Source organism: Coloeus monedula (assembly GCF_965178545.1).
Source record: "Coloeus monedula genome assembly, chromosome: 17".
In the NCBI taxonomy this organism is placed as follows: Eukaryota; Metazoa; Chordata; class Aves; order Passeriformes; family Corvidae; genus Coloeus; species Coloeus monedula.
The window spans coordinates 6,401,354-6,424,116 of record NC_138797.1 but is presented as its reverse complement, the minus strand read 5'-3'; the positions used below and the strand labels follow the sequence as shown (position 1 = coordinate 6,424,116).

The window sequence follows — 22,763 nt, the reverse complement described above, 5'->3', positions numbered from 1 at the left end:
CGTCCGCGGCGCGCCGGAACGGGCGGGGCCCGCGCAGCGCGGGCGGAAATCGCCGCGGTCGCGCGTAGCAGCTTCCGCCGGGGCCGGCGGGGTGGAGGGAGCGAGGCAGCGCGGCGGGAGCAGCAGCGGCGGCGGCGGGGCGAGTACGGAAAGCCGCAACCATGGTGAGTCGGGCGGGTCCGTGGGGCGGGGGGCCCGCAGTGCGGGAGCCCGCGGTGCAGTGAGCCCCGCTCCGGGCCGGCCCGCGGGTAACGCGGCGCTCTCTTGCAGACGGTGGGGAAGAGCAGCAAGATGCTGCAGCACATCGACTACCGCATGCGGTGCATCCTGCAGGATGGGCGCGTCTTCATCGGCACGTTCAAGGCCTTCGATAAGCACATGAACCTCATCCTCTGTGACTGCGACGAGTTCCGCAAGATCAAGTGAGCGGTGCGGGGTGCCCCCAGCCTGGCTCCCCAGCGAGGGGGGCCTCGGGGCGAGAGCCGGGACACCGATGGGGCATCGTGTGCTGCCGGCTCCCGCAGAAACAGTCATGGGTTTAGTCTCGTTTGTCAAATCCTCAAACTACCAAGGCTTAAGGGGCCCTTTGTTTCAGTTCTTTTCTAATAACCAACATATGTGATGCTAGTTGTAGCAGTTTAGATTTCTCTATGTACTTAGTTTGAGGCATATAAAAATGTACTCCTCTCTGGAGAAGCAGCCTAATCGTATATTTGTAAGCTCAAAGAGCAGCATTCATTCATTCTGGTTTTTTCTTATGCTTCACAATGTTTTTTCTCACAGACCTAAAAATTCAAAACAGCCAGAGCGGGAAGAGAAACGAGTCCTTGGTCTTGTGTTGCTTCGAGGGGAAAACCTGGTGTCCATGACGGTTGAAGGACCACCTCCAAAAGATGTAAGAATGAGCACAGAGCTAAGGAAAAGGGGAAGGGAAATCTAATGAATTTTCTTCTTTTCAGGGGAATGCTACTGTTGTATTGTAGTAGACTTCCAGATGCTCTTGTGACTAGGTCCAACAAACTTCACTGCAGGAAGCTCTAATTCCTTTATGGGCTTGGACATTTAACTGGACAAAGGACGGGTGTGGGCATCTCCAGGATATGAGGACTTGTGATAAATCTTTCTTTTGGGGGGCTCTGTTTTCAGACTGGAATTGCCCGGGTACCCCTTGCTGGAGCTGCTGGAGGACCTGGCGTTGGGAGAGCAGCAGGGAGGGGAGTACCAGCTGGTGCTCCCATGCCACAGGCTCCAGCAGGATTAGCTGGCCCTGTCAGAGGAGTGGGAGGACCATCCCAACAGGTGAGATACTGTGACCTATATGGCTTTTATTTTTTGCCACCAATGAGATGTGAGAAATTGGTGTAGTGGAAGAATTATAATCTTAGTTTCTGTTACCACAAAGTTTGAGCCTAGTGAAGCTTTTTTTGGGACTAGATCTCCCTAGGTACTGTCCTATATGCCAGAAGAAGAGGCTTGAAAAGTGCAGATTCTCACATGTAATTCAAGTGGTATCCATTGATTTGTGTTATAGGTTGTAGCATTATGTAGTAAGTTAAGAGAAGACATGTAATTTTTTGAAGGGGAATTTCAGTGTTATTTTTTAGTTATTTTTATAAAGCAGGTGCTGTTTTCCTGAGCCTGTTTATTTTGTCTACAGGTGATGACACCCCAGGGTCGTGGAACAGTTGCAGCTGCTGCTGCAGCAGCCACTGCCAGCATAGCAGGAGCCCCAACTCAATACACACCAGGGCGTGGGGGTCCTCCCCCACCCATGAGCAGAGGAGCCCCTCCTCCAGGTAGGAATTACTTTGTAGAGCTCATGTTTTGTTGCAAAATTGGTGATAAAGTGGTAATTACCTGAGTCTGTTGAAAATCTGGTGTTATGGAAGATATCCTGATACCCAGCTAGTGCTTGAATATTCAGCTGGATTTACGTGCTTGTTTTTCTCTGGCTTAAGGAATGATGGGACCTCCTCCAGGCATGAGACCACCAATGGGCCCACCCATGGGAATGCCACCTGGCCGAGGTGCTCCAATGGGAATGCCCCCCCCAGGCATGAGGCCACCACCCCCAGGAATGAGAGGTGAGCAGAGGTTATCCCAACTGCCTAGGAGCTCTAAGAAGCCATAATGTAATGTTTGAAGGGTGATGCATTCAACTCTCTCCCGAGCTCTGCTAGTTGTCATAAATGCTTTGGTGCTAAAAAGGGGTGCTATGGCTACTTTGAGCATGGGGAAGATGTATTTTTTTTTTTAGTCTTGCTGCTGCTTTTCTCTTCAACTCTTTCCTTTATTCCCAGGACCCCCTCCACCTGGCATGCGCCCCCCGAGGCCGTGAGAATTCTGTAATGTACCTCTGAACTGGGAGAAGACCAAGGAAGGGGATACTGAGCAGTACCACCTGTCTAACCTTTGTTATGTATATTTTATATCTACTGCTAGTAATGTCTGCCCTTTTTAATAAAGTTGGAAAACCTAGTACTTGGAGTCACTGTTGTGCTGGTCTGTTTATGTCAGGAGTATAGGCATTACTTTTTAATGCTGCACTTGGGTCATCCCAGAAAAGCAGGTTTGAAGAAAAATGCTTAATTTGTATGGACAGCTCAGAAATGAACAGTTGGCCTGTGTTACTTATTAAGGCATAACAATGAAATTGAGCAAGGGTGATGGGAAAAAAAAACAGGTAGGGAGAGCAGAGATGGGAAAAAATTAAAGAAACCATCTTTGTGACAGGTAATTTGAAAAACCTTTTTTTCCTATTACAGAAATAGGTTATGGACCACAAAAATCCTTTTCAGCTCTATTAATTATTTGAGATCACGTAAGTATATGAACAAAGCATTGTCCAGTTTTTGCCAATGTATGTGCCACCTTTTAGTTGTTCCAGCTATCCATAAAACAGAGTAAAACCTCTTAAAAGAAAAATAATCCTTTATTACATGGGCTGCTACAGATGTTTTCAGTCTACAACCAGGCATTGACAAACATCCCAAAGTTATTCCAGAATCTGAAGAAAAACTTCAATTTTACTGAAGTTACCTCCTTGCAGTACAAAAAACTGAGGACCTGTACAGTGTGTCTGAAATTACCTGTTCGGTAATTGCCAACAGTTCTTACTTTCTCTTGTACCTGAAAGAGAAGATAATTGAAATGACATTCCATCAGCCCAGCTCTCAGTGACAGATGAGGAGCAGCACGGAGCATTTTCTAGGCAAAATGGTCTCCCAAGTAGGACCCTAGGAATGTGCTGTTAAAGGCACTATCCTTGATTACCCCCTGCATCAGACCTGCCATAAGTGGGTACTGCAGAACCAACAAACCTTTTAGCAAGGGCCTTTAAACAAACACAAGACGAGGAAGAAGAAGAAAGCAGAAAAAAAGCCCCAAAACTTGAACAAGAAAGTAAAGGGAACTATACCTGGACTTGGATTTGAAGTTTCCTCCTTTTCTGCGCTGGGCAATACCTAGGCGTTTTCGATCTTCAAATGATGGGCTTTTGAGAGAGAGGGGAGGGAGGAGAGGGCAGACAAGTCACAGAATGACAGCAGTAGGACACGTACTTCTCAAAAGAACCCTGCCCACTTTTTTTCCCCGCTATCAGTCAAAGTAGCCCTGAGGAAGTAGAGAGATGCAAGCAAATTCTCATCTACTACAGTCTGCACTAACGTAGACCTGCTAAGACCTTACCCGGCACGGTACTGCTTCAGAGCCTTCCTGCTCGTGTTGGTCAGCTCTTCGTCAAACACAGACAGTTTCTTCTTCTTGGGACCTAACCAACAATAGTCAGAACATTTGTTGTAAATGGAAGGCCACAGCATCATCACAGTACTCCTGAACACAACAATTAGCCTAAGCATGAGGCAAATGACTACAACCATAGACCCTTGGCCAGCACTTGTGGCCATTCCTTCAAAGATCAGTGCCCCCCTCTGTACAAACTAATTTAACTATTTCTAGCAAAGTAAGTGACATAAAGTAAAACAAAAGCCTCTACCTGCTGGTGCTGCTGCTGGTTCCTCTTCTGGCAAGGCTCTGGCTCTCTTTGTTCGGCGATTCCTCTTTGCCAGCCGCTCAGCATACATTTGAGATTTCAAGATTTCAAACTGTGATCTTTCCTCAGGCTGAAAGGTGTTAAAATACAAGTTGCAGTGATGTGAAGCTTTGCTATGATAGGATATGATATGATATGATATGATATGATAGTCCACCCAGGGTCCCGCTTGTCCACAAATGAACTCACTGTCATTTGGGCTTTTTTCTGTGTGTCCTGTACAAATTTCTTCCTTTTCTTTTTCCCTCGTAATGCTAGGTCAAATTCCTGCAGGGCTTTAGCCACTGGAAAGAGAAAGAAAAACAGAATAAAGAACCTCTTAAAGCACAGAGCAGAGGCCAGCTGCAGCTATAGAATTTAACATGGCAACAGCGTCACGACTCACATTTCTCTTTCTTCCTCTCCTCACGGGTCTGGAACCAGCTCCGCTCCACACCCTCACTCCCAGTCTCTTTTTTTCCTGTCTCCAGCTGCTTCTTTGCCTTGTTGATCTGTGGTAATTCAGGCAAGATGTGAGCTCATGGTGGCTAAAAAATACTCCTCTCTCAACAGTTCCCAAGCAGGAACTGAGAGATTCTTTTCCCTTTCTAAAGTAAGCAAGTTAAGTACACTTAGGGTGACCTCAGAATGGACTATATCACACCAGATATTTAAAAAATTGCTTACCTGGGCCTCTGACTGCTGCATCTCACGTTCCTCACGCTCCAAGCACAGAACTGCATAGATATCTTTCTCTAGATTCTCGATCTTCTCCCGAAATTTCAATATGACATCTGAAAACAATACCATGTGAACGTCAGAGGCAGTTCATGCAAAGCTCATCTTGTTTTTCAGCACCTTTTAGTGTCCCTCTGTACCATGATATTCCCTGTGTACTCTCTCCAGCTCTTTACCTTAGTGAAGCACATACCTTGGGGGAGGATTCTGGCTTTCACTGCTGTTTTAGCAGTCTTGACAATCTCCTTCAGCATCTTGCGCTCTTCCTCCCCCACAAGTGAAACTGAACGACCAGCCTTGCCTGCCCTGGCTGTCCGACCCACACGGTGGACATAGTGTTTGATGGTGTTAGGCATGGTAAAATTGATTACCTGTGACAGAAACAGTGTTAATAGGGAAACAACATGAAAGGCCTCATTAAAAAGCTCAGTATTTCAAATACTCACTGTTTTAACACCTTCAATATCAAGTCCACGTGCAGCCACATCTGTAGCTACCAGGATATCAATCTGCTCATCCTTAAAGCGCCTGAGCAGAGAAAGCAAATGCATTAGCAGTGAATGCAGCTATCTACTTCCGTCCTAAAACTTCCAGCTTGGAATTTCTTTTCAAGCTAGGCTTGCCAACTAAGCCTGCTAATACCTGAGTGATTCCAACCGCTGTGTCTGAGAGAGGTTCCCATGAAGCTCCCCAACCCGCAGGCCCATCAGTCCGAGCAGGATGTGCATGCGGTGAGCTTGCTTCTTGGTCTGGGTGAAAAGCATCACGTGATCTTGGAACGTTCGTGTCAGCAGAGCTGAAAGAAAGTCCTCTCAGAAGCCTGCTCCAAAGTCACTCACTGATTCCAGCTTGCCTTAGCTTATCACTGACCTGTTACAATGGCCTCCCGGTCCCCCTCCCGGTTGGGTCTGATCCGGATAAATTCCTGCCGCAGGAAAGGCGCAACATCTGTGTTGCTGTTCACAAAAATTCGGACAGGATTTTTCAGGGAAACGGAAGCCAAATCTTTCACCTACAAAAACAGGTTAAGAAAAAAGAAGTCCACATGATTTCTGGTAACAGACCTGACAAACTCCTATTCAACTTCCTGCCTCAATATGCTTCTCAGCAGCTTGTCTTACCTCCTCAGTCATTGTGGCAGAGAAAAGCATTGTCTGACGGTGGTGGGAACACAACCTGATTATTTCCTTCATCTGTTCCTCAAAGTATTCATCCAGCATCCTACATGGGAGAAAAACAGCAAGGTAAGGCAGCTTCACCTGGGCCTAGCCAAGAAACATTACATAAGGCTGGACAAGGACAGCCTGATAGCCTGGGGAAAGGAAGGTAGAAAACTGCCATGTTTTTCACTGCTGTCCTGCTTACCCTACCTGTCTGCTTCATCCAAAATCAGCACCTCAACACTGCTCAGGTGGAAAGAAGGGCAGTTGTGGAGATGATCAATCAGTCGCCCAGGAGTGGCAATAAGAATGTCTGGCCCCGAGCGCAGAGCAGCTTCCTGAGTCTTCACATCCAAGCCACCTGAAAGAGAGGGAACACAGACTGCTGACCCTCCGAGCACACTGCAGCAGAGTACATGGATGCATATTGTCTGAGGAATGGGAAGCACCTCAGATTAAACAACATCCAAAACCAGAAATGACCCCATATTTTCTTTCTCAAAAACCAGTAAACAAGAACAGCACAACATTGGAAAGCAAGATTTTAAACCACAACATGTCTACTAGAAGCATAATAACCATACAGCCTCCAGTTTTACAACACAGAATTCCCAGTTCCATATAGTGGTTTACAGTGAGCTGTACAGTTCACATAAATTACTTAACACTCACCTACTGCCAGGCAAGTTGTGACACTGCTGAACTGTGCCAGCTGTTTTGTGACAGAGTGCACCTGAATACCCAGTTCTCGTGTTGGCACCAGAACCAGTACACGTGTTATTGGAGCTTGACGAGGTTTGTAAATCAGGCGCTCGAGGACAGGCAAGATGAAGGCAGCTGTTTTACCTGAAATAAAAAATTAAGAAGGGTTACCAATTATTGTGAATAGCTAATACTCTGTTTCTAGAGTGCCCTGTTCAATCCCCTACCTGTCCCAGTGGCAGCACAAGCACAAATATCCTTTCCCAGAAGACCCACTGGGATACAAGCCTTCTGAATTGGGGTTGGTTGCTTGAAGCCAAGAGCTGTGATTGCCTACAAAGGAGAGAGAGCAATTAAACTCTGTCTCTGGTATGGCCACACCACGAGTACTGTGTCCAGCTCCTGAGTACAAGAGACATGGACATACTGGAGAGAGACCAACAAAGGGCTGTGAAGATTATGAAGGGCTTGGGAGCACCTCACATATGGGGAAAGGCTGACAGAGCTGGGACTGTTCAGCCTGGAGAAGGCTCAGGAGCAAACTTGTCAATGTCAATAAATGCCTGATGGGAGGGTGGAAAGAGGATGGAGAGAGAGACAGATGCAATGGGCACAGACTGAAATACAGTAATATATGTGTTTAGGTTCCTTCTAAACACCAGGAACCGCTTTGTCACCTCAATGGTGACCAAGCACCAGCACAGGGGGCCCAGAGAGGTTGCAGTCTCCATTCTTGGAGATATTCAAAGCCATCTGGACACATTCCTGGGCAGCAGCTCTAGGGGGCCCTGTTTGAGCAGGGGTTGGACAAGATGACCTCCAAGGTCCCTTACAATCTTAACCATGCTGTGACAAGTCCCACTCAAAATGGTGTCGATACATTCAATCTTTGACACAATCAAAGAACAGTTTCCATTAATCCGTAATAACAGCTCCTAAAGGACTATCGCACTAGCTTCCAAATTATTTCCTTGTCAGAGAGGTTGCAAAGCAAAGAGGAATTTGACTGTTCTAATTGGTGGTAGGGAGGCTGTTCAACATTTTTCAGAGTAACATGTAATAAATCAACCAGGTAAATACCTTTAGCAAAGGTCGTGAAAGATTCATGTCCTGGAATGACAAGTTATCATCATATTGAGAGGCATCTTCAAAAAAGCTCTCTGGTTCCTAGAAACAGGAATAACAACAAAACTGGAACAACACAAGCAGCAACACAACTTGTTATCAAAGGGCTCTGGGCTGGTTTTTGAGCTACCATTTGTTAACCAAAGCGAATTCCTCCACAAGAAATGCTGGAGAAATTTGACTAGTTTTTAACACTTACCACTTCTCCCTTTTTTGATCTCCTCTTTTCCTTCACTTTGACCTTGTCTGCAGAGAAAGAGAAATGTGACAGGAATTGACAAGCACAGCTAAACCCATAACAAGATGCTGTGAACTGTCCTAACCTTGTAACCTCATTCTTTTTGCTCTCAACTGAGATATTGAGGGAGAAGCCTCAGAAACAAGTAGAGGCATGGAATGGAGTAAAACTGCCAAGTAAATATCCTTCTTCAGGGATGAGTTCTGTTATGGCTACCATTCAAAATAAGCTTGATTAAAATCAGAAGGAATGTTGCAGAAGGCAAACAAAATATAAAAGATTCTTGCCCACTCTCAGCAAGGCTTCACTACAGACTCTTCTCCAGTGAGCCAACACTATGTCAGATTCTTGACCATCTCTGTGTGTACTGCTGATACCTGCTTTTGCGAAGATACTTTCATCATCCAGTGAATACTCAGACTCCACATCTTCTTCATCCCTACTGCAATCCTCACACTCCTTTTTGGTTTGATCATCTTCAGCCTCCGCATCTTCATCCTTCACTTTTGCTTGTTTAGCTTCCTTTTCCTAAAAAGAAATTATAAAAATGTTTTAAAAAGAAAGGATGAAAAAGAAACTTCAATCCTTCGTGAGCCTGTGTTTACTATGAGCCCATTCACAAAACCATGATTTTGCATAACTTTAATAATCAATAATTCTGCAACCTTATCCATTCAGCAACACATCACATGTGGCAGCAAACCCAGCTGAAGTGATGAGCTGCAGCCAGAGCACTGTGGCTGAGGGAATGGCCAAACACATACCAGTCTTTTCAGCAATGAGAAAGACCCTGACCTGGAGCTTCCTTTTCTGTCTCACTTTCTCAATCTTCTCATCCAGCGTCGTAGCTGCTTTCTAGGCAGAAAATCACAACAGGGAAGCCATAAGAGGAGCCCAGGAGAGCAGTGCGTGCTGTGGCCTCTGGCGCCGCAGCTCCATTCCGGCCTCAGGCCTCACCTTGCCGCGGAGCTGCCGCAGCGCCGCCGTCCAGGCGTCCTCCCCGCCAGCCTCCGCCTCCCCGAACACGAACTCGGCGCTGAAGACCCCGCGGGAGGGTCCCCGCCGCCTGGGGCCCGGCGGCCGGCGCAGCTCCTGCGGTAACACCCGTGAGCAAGGACCGCGGCCCGGCCCCGCCGCACCGCCCCGACCCGCGGCTCCCGCGCCGGCCCGGCCCCACCTCCTCATCCTCGGAGTCGCCAGATTCGGAATCCACGGGCACCACGTCCCCCTCGGCGATGGTGCCCACCAGGCCGAGGCTCTCCAGCGTGGCCATGGCTGTGACCCGGAACCCCGCGGGACACGCGTGCGCTGGGCAGGGCCGGGGGCCGGGCCGGGGGCCGGGCCGAGCTAGGGGCCGGGCCCGGGTGGGTGGGCAGAGCCGCGGCTGCCCCCGCCCCGCAGTGCCGGGAAAGGTAACCGAAACCAGCCGTGCCAGGGCCGGATAGGTGGTGGCTGGGTGTGTTTCTCATCTTTTGCGATTCCCTACTCCGCTTTCCCTTCCCGTGGAAGCCGGACAGAGAAGGAGAAGCTGCCTTTCGGGGGCGCTGCCGGCCGGTGACGAGAGGCGGGGGCTCTGCCCACCGGGCGGGTCTTGCGGGGAACTGGAAAGTGAAACTTTGCGGGGAACTGAAAGGGGAGGCACTGCTGGGTGTCGGGGCAGAGCCGGCGGCTCCCGGGCTGTGCGGGGAGCGCAGCGCAGCATCGCCAGTGTTCGGCGGCAGGAGCGCCACGGCTCCCAGCACCCAGAGCTGCCCTCGCCCCGGAGAGCTGGAACGGACCCGGAGCAATCCCCGGCCGGGCGATGGAAGGTCCTGGGCAGAAGCCTCACACCCGGCACCCCCGAGGTGGAGCGACCGGTGAGGGTCCCCCGGGGAATGCAGGGCAGGAGCGCTGGGGGTGGTGCTGGTACAGAGGGATCCGTTACTCCCCTGCCTGTGTGCGAAATTTTCTCTCAAGGCTGAGTTTCAACACCTCTTTATTTGTCCTTGGAGTCTATTTGGGGCCATGATGCGGTGATGTGTTGCAGCAGTCTTTTGCTATTTGTTCCTGCTAGCAGAAAATGCTTCCCCGAGCGTCCTGTCGGGAGGCTGATAAAGACTCTGCGGGCTGTGCTTCCGGCTGCTCCGAGCGGCGGGACTTTGCCCAGAAGCTCCGTGTTTTCAGTGTGCTCTATACTGCCAGTTCAAGTCAGCTGTGGCGTCCTCTGTCACCATTTCACTAATGACTCACTCTCGAGGAAATGCTGTCCTGTGCAGAAAACTATCTTTCACCTTCTTACTTCTGCTTTCAGTTCTGTGGAGAAAGGTTTTGTTTTTTGGTGTCTTCATAGCTCAAGGGAACTCTAAGCATGGCACTCTCTTTTAGCAGTTAGAAAAAGGGGTACAATTTGAAAATCTGTGTGGAAATATAACATTTTTTAAAATTTGATGTCAAATTATCAAAATATGCTGACTATCAGGTCAATATGCTCGTTCATCTTTGTTGAGAGGCATGTTGATGTGGTTGATTTATAATTAACCATTTTCTTCTCTTTTTTTAAGGGCATGCACTTCATTTGGACACTGGAGGCAGAAAAAGAACAAATAAAGTACCAGGCCAGGCACCTCAGTTAGGGGAAAGCCTCCAAGACAGTAATGATACTCTTCTACTTGGTCAAAGAGAAGAGAGATTTGGCCGTTGGATTTTGAAGGCTCCTCAGTCAAGTAAGAATGAACCAAGAACTCAAGGTAAACAGGCCAACAGTGGAGCCACAGCTACTGAACAGGAGAACGAGGGAAGGACAATGAGGTATCAAGGTGGACAAACACATGAGAGGGGCAGAAGACCCTGGAATGAGCAAGAAAATGCATTTAGGGGAAGGAGGGGTCAGCTTGGACAAGCCCGTGAGAGGACCAGAGGACCCTGGAATGAGCAAGAAAATGGAGGCAGGGGAAGGAGGTATCAAGGTGGACAAGCTCAGGGAGGAGCTAGAGGGGGAAGGCTGAGGAGTTTGTGGGAAAGTGAAGGTAGTAGAAGGAGGATGCAACCTCGGGAGAATCTTCATTTTTACCAGAATGCTACCCCAGGTGGTGCACACCACGCTGAGCAGCCTCAGCAAGCCAGAAGGATTGGCTATAAATTCCTTGAAAGTCTACTTGAGAAAGACCCCTCAAACGTTGTCGCCACACTTGCTTCCAGTTCCGGGTTGAAGGAACTTCTTTCCCAAACAACTATGAACCACAATTTCGTTCAGCTCATTTGCCAGGTGCTTCGAAAAGCATGCAGTTCCCAAATGGATAGACAGAGTGTCCAACACATTCTTGGAGTTGTGAAGGAGTCCAACTTTCTCAAGATCTGTCTGCCACAGTATGTGTCTGACATGGTGATAGAAGTAGTTCCTGCTGTACGCCATAAGTACCCCGAGCATATCAGCAACATAATTTTACTTCTTCAGCACCTGATAAGTACTTTCCCAGCCAGCTCTGTGCAGAAAGTTTCCATTCTCTTGACACTCTTGCCAGCATCCATAAATGCCCTGAGAGTTTCTGGTGTGGACATCACAGAAGAGACAGAGAAGAATCTCAATAAAGTCCAGATGCTCATGCAGCATCTGCAGGAGAAGAGACGTGAAGGCACACTGAGGGCTGATAACTGTACATTTATGCAGCCTCAAGATGGGCAAGAAGAAAGCTATCGTATCATGAGCATTTATCCAACATATGATGAGATACATGGTAACGAGAAACCTGTTCTACGTCCCAATTTTGTTTCTGGAAGATATGAAAGCACCAGCGTTTATCTTGACACCCACTTCCGACTTTTGAGAGAAGACTTTGTAAGGCCTTTAAGGGAAGGTATCATGGAGGTTTTGCAGAGCCTCCAGGACAGAAATTTGAGAAAGAAAAAATTTGATGATATTAGGATCTATTTTGATGCACGGATTATTGCTCCACGTTGTACCTCAACTGGTATCGTTTACAAGGTCCAGTTTGACACAAAACCATTGAGGTCTGTACAATGGCAGAATTCTAAACGATTGCTATATGGATCCCTAGTCTGCATGTCCCAAGATCACTTTGAAACATTCCTTTTTGCCACTGTTTCTAATCGTAATGCTGAAGAACTTGTCAATGGAATTGTGGAGCTGTGTTTTGATGCAGAGAGCCAGGTGCTGCTGGCAGAGGTTCAGCCCTCAGACTCTTTCCTCATGGTAGAGACAACTGCCTACTTTGAGGCCTATCGGCATGTGTTAGAAGGGTTGCAGAAAATGCAGGAAAAAGATATCCCTTTCCAGAAGTACATTGTGGAATGTGATGCACAGGTGAAGGAGCCAGCATACCTGACAGAGGATACTGCCTACAACCTTGCACCCTTGATGAAGACTTCATGGAAAGAGAAGTGCCCTGATAGCTTGAAAAGTGTCTACATTCTAGATCCCGATCAATGGCTTTCAATGGAAGCCTTGAGATTAGATGAGTCTCAGATGCAGGCATTGAATCTTGCACTCACCAAGGAGCTGGCTATTATCCAAGGACCTCCTGGCACTGGTGAGAAATATTTGCTTAAAGACTTTGTAACTTAAGAAGTTCTCATTGATTCCCCCAGCTAGGGAGATTAAGTTCAGAGAAAACCAGCTGTACTGTCTCCAAAGCTTTAGTCCTGTGGCTAATTGATGTTTGAGTGGCCCAGTTAGTGTGAGCTGTGGAGTCAGTTAATATTCTCAAATACCCACATCTGATCTTTGCCCACCTAGATCCAAGCAGACACCAACTGCACTGTTGGCAGTGTTTGTATATTGGGGTGAAGAAGTTTTCAATCATCTTTGAGAACATGGTCCCTCTTGCTGTGCAGTGCTCTCCTACTTGTCTTCATGGCATGTTAGAACATTGGGAGCATTCAGCCATGAACCATTGTGTGAATAAAGTATTACAAGATGAACTGTAATTGTTTGAAATGGTACCTGAACTCAACAAGCACCACTGCTTGCATTCCACTAGTATGTGGATGTTTCATGTGCAGCCAAATGCATCATGTATGATGCCAGTATCAGAGTGGGCTGGGGGATTCAGTGGGAGAGAAAACCCTGTGTCCAGGTCTGTTGTATTATCCAAAAACTAACATTCTTGCAGACCGTGGCCTTGCTCAACTACAGGCCAGAAAGTCAGTGTCATGCTACTTTGTCTACATTTTGTAAGCTAGTTACCCCTGGGGTCAGTTCTCTTGGTACAGACCAGATTGGCAGCCTGGAAAGAAGTCTTGTATCTTGTTTTTGATGAATTCTATGTTTCAAGGCACTCATAGAGGGTGGATTACCCTTTTCTGATTTTGAGCTTGTTTTGCAGGGAAGACTTACGTGGGTTTGAAGATTGTTCAGGCTCTCTTAACTAATGAGCACGTGTGGCAAAGCGCTTACCAGAAGCGTCCCATCCTTATAGTCTGCTACACTAACCATGCACTGGATCAGTTCTTGGAAGGTAAGAGTACCTGCAAGCTGGATGGTTTGGGTTGGAAGGACCTTAAAGATCATCTAGTTCCAACTTACCTGCCATAGACAGGGGCACCTTCCACTAGACCAGGCTGCTCCAAGCTTTGTCTTGCCTGGCCTTGAACACTTCAAGGGATAATGCATCCACAAATTCTCTGGGCAACCTGTTATTAGGACCTGTAATTAAAAACCATACTATAACTCTTAGTCTGCTCATCGTATGGCATGATAACTGCATTTTGGTTTGAATATTTCTAGTGACTCTAGCCCCATTGATATAGATTTAAAAAACTTCACTCAGAGCAAACCACTGTAGGATATGCAGTCAAAGGGTGTTTCTCCTACCTCTTGTTATACTGCTGAAAACTGAGCTTGGCCTTTTATTTCTAATATTTCTCTTTCATTCACAGGAATACTCTCATTTCAAAAAGATGGGATAGTGCGTATTGGGGGCAGGAGTAGCAGTGCAGTCCTGCACAAATTCACCTTGAAGGAGCTGAGAAAGCTTATCTACAGATTCGACTTCCCAGATTACCTCCCCAGAGACTATGAAAATGTATGTGCAGATCTCCCTGGAGATGCTGGGACTGGGTTGCCTGTGCATTGGAGGAGATAATAAACCTCCCACACACCTGGCCTTCCACCTTGTTTTATGCTGAATTTGGCCTCTTAATTCTTGTGTCAGTTTTTTGTTCTGCTGTTAGTGAACTTTGTTTCTCTGTGACACTGCCTCCCTTCTCTTTGTTATGAGTAGATAATGAGTGAGATGAAGGAGATTGAGCAGAAGCTGCTTGAAGGAGCGAAGAGGTTGGAGTACACGACCTACGCAGTTCTGCCTGAGGACTACTTGAAACCGCACATGGCGCCCCAGCACTGGGCCAGCCTGGTAACGGCTCTGGTAAGAGAGGTCTCTTTCTTCTAAGTCAAGCAGTCCCGATGCATGCTTACTATCCTTTCTGCTAATGGGTCTGAGGTTCCCCCAGCACACATCTTTTTAGCATCAATAGCATCATTTGGTTACTGGGCAAGTAAGGGAGTGAACAGGAAGCTGTGCCAAATGACAGTAGTCTAGACAGGCAGGGCAAGCAGGGGTTTGAATGTTGCTCCTTTAAACTGCAGAGATTCTAAGTGATCTTTAGCAGCATAAAAATGCAAGTACCTAAATGAAAGCCTCTTAAATGGAAGGGGAGGAGGGGTGCCCTTTCTGAAGATCAGGGCTGCTTCGACTTTCTAGCTCTGGAGGGTCTCTTGGGGAGACTTGTCCTTGTTGCCGCTACTGTAAGGTGCTGCTTTGGCATCATCCTAAGACTCTGAAGTGCAATAGGCCTGGCTGATTTGACTTTCCCTGTATTAGGAGGACACTGAGTTATACCACATTGGTTCACGACACTCATTGATTCTGGAGTGGCTGGGACTTGGTGTATCTGCTGTCATCCAGAATGCTGAAGAGGATATATGGGATGAAAATCCAGGTAAAACAAAAAACCCAAACACTGAAAAGACACCCACCCCACATGCATACTCTATGAGTGTGTTTACCTAGGCAGTGTATGTGTGCCAGAAAAGAGACACTGCTACTTAACAAGCACAGAATGATGTGTGATACTGTGAGGGAGTGGAAAGAAGATTAACCCTAATGTCCACATAGTGATCTGACTGCTGCACTGATGGAGTGGCTGTGGCTTACTGCATGTGACTGGTGACTCTCACAGGTGGTCAGCAGGAAAGAGAGAGAGAGGGGGAAGATGAAGCAGAAGAGGAGCTTTTGGAGATCCCAGAGATGGCTGACCTGATTGAAGCTGAGAGAGTGATTGAGGATGAAAAGACAGCAAACCCTTGGAGAAGGAAGGAGGAAGATGACAGAGCTGTTCATGGACTAGCCAGTGCCATGTTGGCTATGAACCTGGACCAGGAAGAAGGAACACTGCATGAGACCATGCAGTGGGAGGTAATTGCACGCATTAGCGTGACTATGTAAAGAATAACATGGGGATGCAAATACAAAAGAATCTTTGTGCTGTAACTGCTTATTGGGGAGCTTTTTTTTTTTTTTTTAATGCAGGTAACTCCTGGTCAGAGGAGGAAAATTAAGCAGAAGATAAAGGTTGAGCTCCGTAAAACAAACACAATGACAGAGTTAGAGGCCAATGCTATTCAGGATGTGTGGCAACTTGACCTGAGCTCCCGCTGGAGGCTTTACAGGTGACAAAGCTATTTTGCAGGGCCTGTCAGGCAAGTGTTTCCTAGGATTGTTCCAGTTTGCAAACTGTGTCAAGCCATCATGTTTCTGCCTGTATCTGTTCAGCTCCTTGTTTGAACATGCTTGTTCTTACCTTCCTTGTACTGCATGGGAAGCAATGTCATCCCCTGCATTTGTACATGTTCAGGAGTAAGTACAGATGGTAATAATCTGTGTAATAATCAAAAGACATGGGGGAAGTTTTGAACTGAATCCAGTCAGAACTTGTGGATCACCATCCTGTTTTCCTTGCAGTGTGTGATAATGGCACTTTCTTCCCAGGCTTTGGCTGAAGACTTACCAGGGTTTTATTCGAGAGGACATTCTGGAGCATGAACAGCAGTATCAGGCAGCAGCAGAAAGACTGAAAGAACTGAAGCTGGAGCAAGATCTCTGCATTCTTAATGAGGCCAGAATTGTGGGGATGACAACTACAGGTGCGGAGGAGTTGGGAAGAAAACCAGTATTGTATTGCTTTAAAGAATGTTTTTGCTGAAAGATTACTATCATGTGCTGCTTCACAGCCTGGGCCAGGCTCTGCATTAGTCTGGAGCCTTTTTAATCTCTGACTCCCTTTGTAAACAGGGCTGTTGTGAGAATTGTTAATTAGTGGCGTGAGCAGCTTCTTCGCCCTTTTGCACTTCCCCCGTCCCAAGCAGCATTCTTCTAACAGACCTGCACCACTTGTGCCTTAGTAAGGCACAGCTAATATCTATTGCTATTCCTACAGCACCTTCTGGAGATGGTAGTGTCAAGGTCATTGTGTCATTTCCCTTTGGAGAGAAAATTTAGGCTTATTTATGTGTGTAGAACAATGTATTGAGTGTATATTTTGTCTGAAGAGAGCATTGACAAAGGACCAAGGCAGGCATAGGACTAATCCCTACCTGCCTTCCTTAGCAACTTTTCATATAGAAGCCACCCCTGGTATAGTGTTATTTTAAAATTCAAAAAGCTGAATGTTGAAATGGGGAATCTTGGGAAGAATTCCAGTCTTTTCTGAGACAGAGCCTACTCCTCTCTGTGAAAACTCTTGTCTTATTGCTTGAATGTAGTTATATCCTAAGGCTTATCTTCTGTCCTTGCTCAGGTGCTGCCAAGTACCGACGGATCTTGCAGTACGTAAGGCCACAAATTGTCATTGTAGAAGAGGCAGCAGAGGTGCTTGAGGCTCACACCATTACTACTCTGAGTAAAGATTGCCAGCACCTCATCCTCATTGGAGATCACCAGCAGGTAACTTTCATTACTAACGTCTCTATCTGCTGTGCTAATGAACAAGAACTGTATAACCAAACACCAGGTGGGAAAATTGCCAAGGCTTTTTTCTCCCCAGCTTCCACAGATATCACAGGTCCTGTCTCCTGTAGTTTTAGAGTACAGCTCCTGTGGGACTGGTGTTCTAGTTTAACTGATACAATTTTACATGTGCTTTGATTGTGACTGTATCTAGCTTTGATATTTAGCACTTTTGCAAGAATCCAGTCTCTGGTCTTTCAGTGTGGGACCAGTCACAGAAGATGGGAGTGAAAATCCTACTAACACATAGGAAAAATGCTAAAACATGGACCTCCTATCCCTTGTCTTTCAGTTGCAGCCTAGTGCAAATGTATATGACCTGGCCAAGAACTTCAACCTTGAAGTCTCTCTCTTTGAACGTCTGATCAAAGTGGATTTCCCCTTTGTCTGTCTGAAGTACCAAGTAAGGAAGAGCTATAAAAAACTCCATGGCATTTGTATTTAGGTTGTTTTAAGTTTGCAATACACTTAAGTTTATATTTCTACTGTAAGAGCAGCCTAAAAGAAAAGAATATACTATCTAACTTCTGAGAAGAGTGGTAGGAGCTGTCAAACTGACACAGACAGACTTCCAGTGTATTTTCAGTTATTTAGTGATATTGTCCACAGCACTGTGGTTCTCATGTTTTCATGTGAGGAACATGGTTTATTGTGGCAACTGAAGCTTCCAGAACTTTGCAGAGTGAGACAGCACAATTCTTCTCAGGCTGCTTCCTGCTAAATTGCTATAATCCTCTATCTTGGTGCCCGGTGAAGTTAATTCTACCACCGTCAGTCCTGTATTAAAGGCACCTGGAAGAGCTCATTTAGTAGTTAGGGTGAAGTGCTGGCTTTTTTTATCTATAAGTGTGCTTAGATTTGCACTGAAACCAGCATTCTTGTACAATAACATTACCAAGTGATTTTCTTGAAGATACTCTGCTACTACCACTCCTGTAGTTGGTGGTGGTGTCAGCAATGGGGTTGGGGAGAGCAGGGATTGGGAAGTGCTCCCTTCTTATCTCTTACTGAAAAGTCATCCTTGTCTTGTATTCAGCCACAGTCTGTACAGTGGAGCAACAGAATATTGACAGGGAAATATGGTGCTCCTTCCTCAAGACTGATAAAACTATTTTGTGTTTCAGCACCGCATGCGCCCTGAAATTGCCCAGCTTATCAGTCCTCATATATACCAGAAACTGGAGAACCATCCCTCTGTCCTGGAATATGAGAATATAAAAGTGAGTTCTGCTTTTGTCTCCTGTTACTGGCAAAATGAGTTTCTGTAAAATATAGTGCTCAAGGATTCCAAACTCTTAGGTCAAATTCAGTTATTGAAATGTATACCTGAATCAAGGAATTGTGTGATATAGAATTAGGCAAGCAATCTGTAGTTCTTCTGGCATTGGTGATGGTGGACACTGGAAATGGATCCAATACCAGTGACTTTAAAAGAACAGTAAGAAATGGAAGGAGGAACAAACGAATTGTAGGAGTTTGAAAGCTAGGAAGAAATCTTAAATGAAAGACTTAAAGCATAATATGTGAAACTCCAACATAAGATAGGTGACTGAATTACTGGAACCATTTTTCCTTGGGTTCTCTGTTTGGGCATTTTGCCAATAAACAACATATGCAAAGAAAAATCTATGCAGCTTACAAGTATAAAGTAATCACTTATTATCTAACATGCACAATAAACAGCCAGGATTTAGTAAGTTAGTAGAATGCTTGCCTTGGGTATCAGTCAGAAGCATCAGTCTTTGCTTCTTCCTTAATGGTACTGAGTTTCCATCTTAACACTCACTCCCTCTTTTCTGATTTGTATTTCCTCACCGTAATCAGGACTTCATGTATCGCTCTGTTGGTGCTTTTCTTGCACCTTTGAACTATTAACAATCATCTCTCTGTCTGTCATTTTCCCTTGCATATCTTGCATAGTCCTTTTCTGCAGACTTGCTCACAGCTCTCTGTCACAACTGAACTGTTTTCCCAGAAGTCTGAGCCAAGGTTACACTTTTACAGTGATGGCCTTGGATCTCTGAAACACAAGCCACTGAATACCTGGGAGAAAGACTGGAGGCAGTTACAGAAATAGGATTACAGTAGCCTAGCCTATGTAAATCTGTCTTCACAAAAAAACAGTACTAATTAGTTAAAAGTTCTTTAACTGGATGAGGTAAGCATACTGAAAACCATAGCAGAATGCTGCAGTTAGACAAGAGAAAATTAATAGTGAAGATTTAATTATTAGAATAAGCTATCTGAAAAAGTGGCAGGTCCTTTTTGGTATCTTGAAATCCAGATCAAGTCTTTGTAGAAGATGATTTAGTTAAATAAATTAGAAACCCAAATAAACCCCCTCCAAATTCCAACCAACCAAAACCCCAACAAACAAGAAAAATACCACCCAAAACACAAAACGACTTGGGAGACCACCAAATTTTACCCCATTTCTCCTACAAGAATCTATTCTAGAGAACCTTGTGGTTCCATCTGGCCTTAAAACAAACTTGAGATCCTAAAAGGCATCAAAATTTAATCTTCCCAGCTAGTATAATAACCAACGTACGTTCTACTCCACTGGACCCTATGCCACCATGGACACCTTGGAAAACCAGAGATCTGTGTTTGGTCTACAAAACTTGTTCTTTCCTGTTAACATCAGTCTCTGGGTTTTGGCAGGCAGAACAATAATTTCTTATGGGTAGAATAATTCCAGTTAATAGGCAAAAAAAAAAAAAAAGAGTCCCTGCTAACTCAAGACAAATAGAATTTTTGAACAGGTGAGCAGTCACCATGAGCTGGTAAGTGACTACTGGAGTCATAGCATTCCTATTTTTTTCTGGTGAAAAAGAAATCTTCCTCGCTGCTTTGTTTTAATTGCAGCAACAGAGGAGGCATGTCTTAGGCAAGTGCTAAGTCCTGTGCACTGGTAACTTAATATCTTTTTCCCACAAGGCCAAAACAAGAAATTGTTCGCACTATGTATATGCTTTGAGAAATGTTACTAACACTTCATGTTCTCTTTTGTATAACCTGGAAAGGTACAATAGAAACATCTCTGGAAAGATAGGGAATAAAATCACCCACAGGAACTGATTTCATATTAGGATACTGAAATGTTACCAATAATCTGAAATGGGAATTTGATTAATAACCTATGGAAATTTAAGAGGAAGTCACCCAAGTACACAGTAACTGCATACTGTAGTCATCTGTTTAAAAGTCCTCCTGTGAATGGATAATCAGAGGCATAGAAACAGGCTGGGCAACAGAAACTAGAATTCTCTTTCTGACATCCTTCCTCTTTTTTCAGGGCGTCTCAACTAACATCTTCTTTGTGGAACATAAGGTTCCTGAGCAAGAGATCCAGGAAGGGAAAAGCCACCAGAACCCACATGAGGCCCACTTTGTAGTGGAACTGTGCAAATACTTCCTGTGTCAGGGCTATGAACCTTCTCAGATCACCATTCTCACTACTTACACTGGCCAGCTCTTCTGTCTGCGTAAGCTCATGCCAGTGAAGATCTTTGAAGGTGTGAAGGTTCATGTAGTAGATAAGTACCAGGGAGAGGAGAATGATATTATTCTGCTGTCACTGGTGCGGAGCAACAAAGAGGAGAGACCTGGCTTCTTGCAGATCCCTAATCGGATATGTGTGGCACTATCCAGAGCTAGGAAAGGGCTCTATTGTATTGGAAACATGAGAATGCTTGGCAAGGTTCCTCTCTGGAACAAGATCATTCAAACCCTTGGGGAGAATGGTCACATTGGCCAGTCATTGGAGCTTTGCTGTCAAAACCACCCTGAAACCAAGACACAGGTATCTACAGGTGAAGACTTCAACCGAGTCCCGGAGGGAGGCTGTAGCCGTCCCTGTGAGTTTAGGTTGAGTTGTGGACATGTTTGCACAAGGGCATGTCACCCCTATGACCCGGAGCACAAAGAGTACCAGTGCCTGAAGCCTTGTCAAAAGGTGCTTTGTGCAGATGGGCACCGCTGCCCAAAGTCATGTTATGAGCCTTGTGACAAATGTATGGTGAAGGTAGAGAAAACTATTTCTAAGTGTGGCCACACGCAGATGGTGCCATGCCATATGCCAGAGAGGGAATTTAAGTGCCTAGAACCTTGCCAGAAGAAATTAAACTGTGGACACACATGCAGGAATTCCTGCGGGCAGAAATGCACAGTGTCATGTACTGAACAGGTTACAGCCAGACTGAAATGTGGCCACAAGCAGAAAGTTGCATGCTGGATCACTACGATGGGACAGGAGGAGGCTGTGAAATGTGAGAGTAAGTGTTCTGTCACACTGGCATGTGGTCATGTATGTTCAGGTTCCTGTCATACTTGCTTTGGAGGAAGATTTCATAAGGCATGTAACAGCCCATGCACACGTGTCTTGATCTGCTCCCACAAGTGTCAAGAGCCTTGTACTACAGAATGTCCTCCTTGTCAGAAGGCATGTCAGAACTACTGTATTCACAGTAAGTGCAAAAAGAAATGTTGGGAAAGCTGTGTTCCTTGTGCTGAGCCATGTGAGTGGCAGTGCCAGCACTACCAGTGTACCAACCTTTGCTCTGAGCCATGCAACAGGCCTCGCTGCAACGTTCCCTGTGCTAAGATACTGCCTTGTGGTCATCCCTGTGTTGGATTGTGTGGAGAGCCCTGCCCAAAGAAGTGCCTTGTTTGCGACCACGAGGAACTCACTCAGATATTTTTTGGCTTTGAGGATGACCCAGATGCTCGATTTGTACAGCTTGAAGACTGTGGCCATGTCTTTGAGTCACAAGGCCTTGACCATTATATGGATGAAGATGATGATGTCGTCAAGCTGAAGGTATGCCCTATGTGTCAGACACCCATCAGAAAAAATTTGAGATATGGCACCAGTGTGAAAAGGCAGGTGGAGGAGATAGAACGGGTGAAACAGAAAATCCAAGGCCCAGCACAGGAAATTGAGTCTAACAGACAGAGACTGCAGGCTGCGCTGATGCAGAATGGTGTTCTGAGGAGTAATCTATACTCTAAGTACACCATGTTGGAAGATAAACTAAAAGCTTCTGTTCTCTCCACAAAGAGTATCGGACTAATTGAGAACCTGCTTAATTTCTACAAACGTGTAGCAGACCTAACTCATTCTATGAACAAAATTAATGAGACCGAAAGGAAGGGGCTGAAAAAGAGGCTGGATGAAGTCCAGGAATGGCTGGATAAGCAACGCATCAGTTTTACAGAACAGGAGCTTGCTGACCTGCAGTCTGAGATCCAGAGACTGACTTATTTGCTGAGCCTCTTGGCAAGATGCAAAGCAAGTAGGACGATACCCGCAGGCATTGCAGTAGAGATTTACCGTGCACGTGAGATCCTGGAAGGGACAAAGAAATTCACAGAGAAGGATGAGGCTGCAGTGAAGGCTCACCTGAAGAAGATTGAAGCTGGCTTGCCCGTGTCAGGACTGGGGATTTCTGAAGCTGAGCGGGTGCAGATTGTCAGTGCTATTGGCTGTCCTCGTGGCCACTGGTTCAAGTGCAAAAATGGACATATCTATGTAATTGGGGAGTGTGGGGGGGCAATGCAGAGGAGTACCTGCCCTGAATGCCATGAAGTCATCGGCGGCACGAACCACACTCTGGAGAGCAGCAACAGCCTGGCCTCGGAGATGGATGGGGCAACCCATGCGGCCTGGTCCGATATAGCCAACAACATGCTCAACTTCGAGGACCTCCGCCGGCTGATGTAGAGGAGTGTGAGCATCGCTTCTTATCACAGAGACGCACACAGGG

General features: G+C 46.0%; 3 protein-coding genes across 3 annotated transcripts; 2 read left to right on the top strand and 1 right to left on the bottom strand.

Annotated features, from left to right (window-relative positions):
- The first annotated feature begins 30 nt into the window (after nt 1-30).
- SNRPB (small nuclear ribonucleoprotein polypeptides B and B1) lies at nt 31-2,471 on the top strand. The gene is made up of 7 exons (XM_082293015.1): nt 31-164; nt 271-422; nt 784-895; nt 1,147-1,299; nt 1,658-1,796; nt 1,959-2,084; nt 2,301-2,471. Exons 1-7 carry the CDS (start codon nt 162-164, stop codon nt 2,336-2,338), a joined length of 723 nt encoding a protein of 240 aa, XP_082149141.1. The 5' UTR covers nt 31-161; the 3' UTR covers nt 2,339-2,471.
- Nucleotides 2,472-2,913: 442 nt separating this feature from the next.
- DDX27 (DEAD-box helicase 27) lies at nt 2,914-9,281 on the bottom strand. Its single transcript, XM_082293069.1, has 21 exons — nt 9,171-9,281; nt 8,951-9,085; nt 8,789-8,848; nt 8,371-8,521; nt 7,955-8,001; nt 7,711-7,797; nt 6,858-6,963; nt 6,601-6,774; nt 6,139-6,289; nt 5,890-5,989; nt 5,639-5,780; nt 5,411-5,564; nt 5,215-5,296; nt 4,962-5,139; nt 4,718-4,824; nt 4,437-4,542; nt 4,241-4,335; nt 3,995-4,121; nt 3,688-3,769; nt 3,419-3,493; nt 2,914-3,129 (listed from the first exon to the last, which is right to left on the bottom strand). The coding sequence occupies exons 1-21, from the start codon at nt 9,264-9,266 to the stop codon at nt 3,114-3,116; spliced, it is 2,271 nt and encodes a 756-aa protein (XP_082149195.1). The 5' UTR covers nt 9,267-9,281; the 3' UTR covers nt 2,914-3,113.
- A 513-nt stretch (nt 9,282-9,794) lies between these two features.
- Nucleotides 9,795-22,720, top strand: ZNFX1 (zinc finger NFX1-type containing 1; the record flags this gene model as incomplete). Its single annotated transcript, XM_082292649.1, has 13 exons — nt 9,795-9,849; nt 10,534-12,519; nt 13,315-13,446; nt 13,868-14,013; nt 14,212-14,355; nt 14,812-14,929; nt 15,170-15,405; nt 15,520-15,659; nt 15,979-16,133; nt 16,787-16,932; nt 17,288-17,398; nt 18,120-18,215; nt 20,294-22,720. 13 exons carry the CDS (start codon nt 9,795-9,797, stop codon nt 22,718-22,720), a joined length of 5,892 nt encoding a protein of 1,963 aa, XP_082148775.1.
- Between the last annotated feature and the right edge of the window lie 43 nt (nt 22,721-22,763).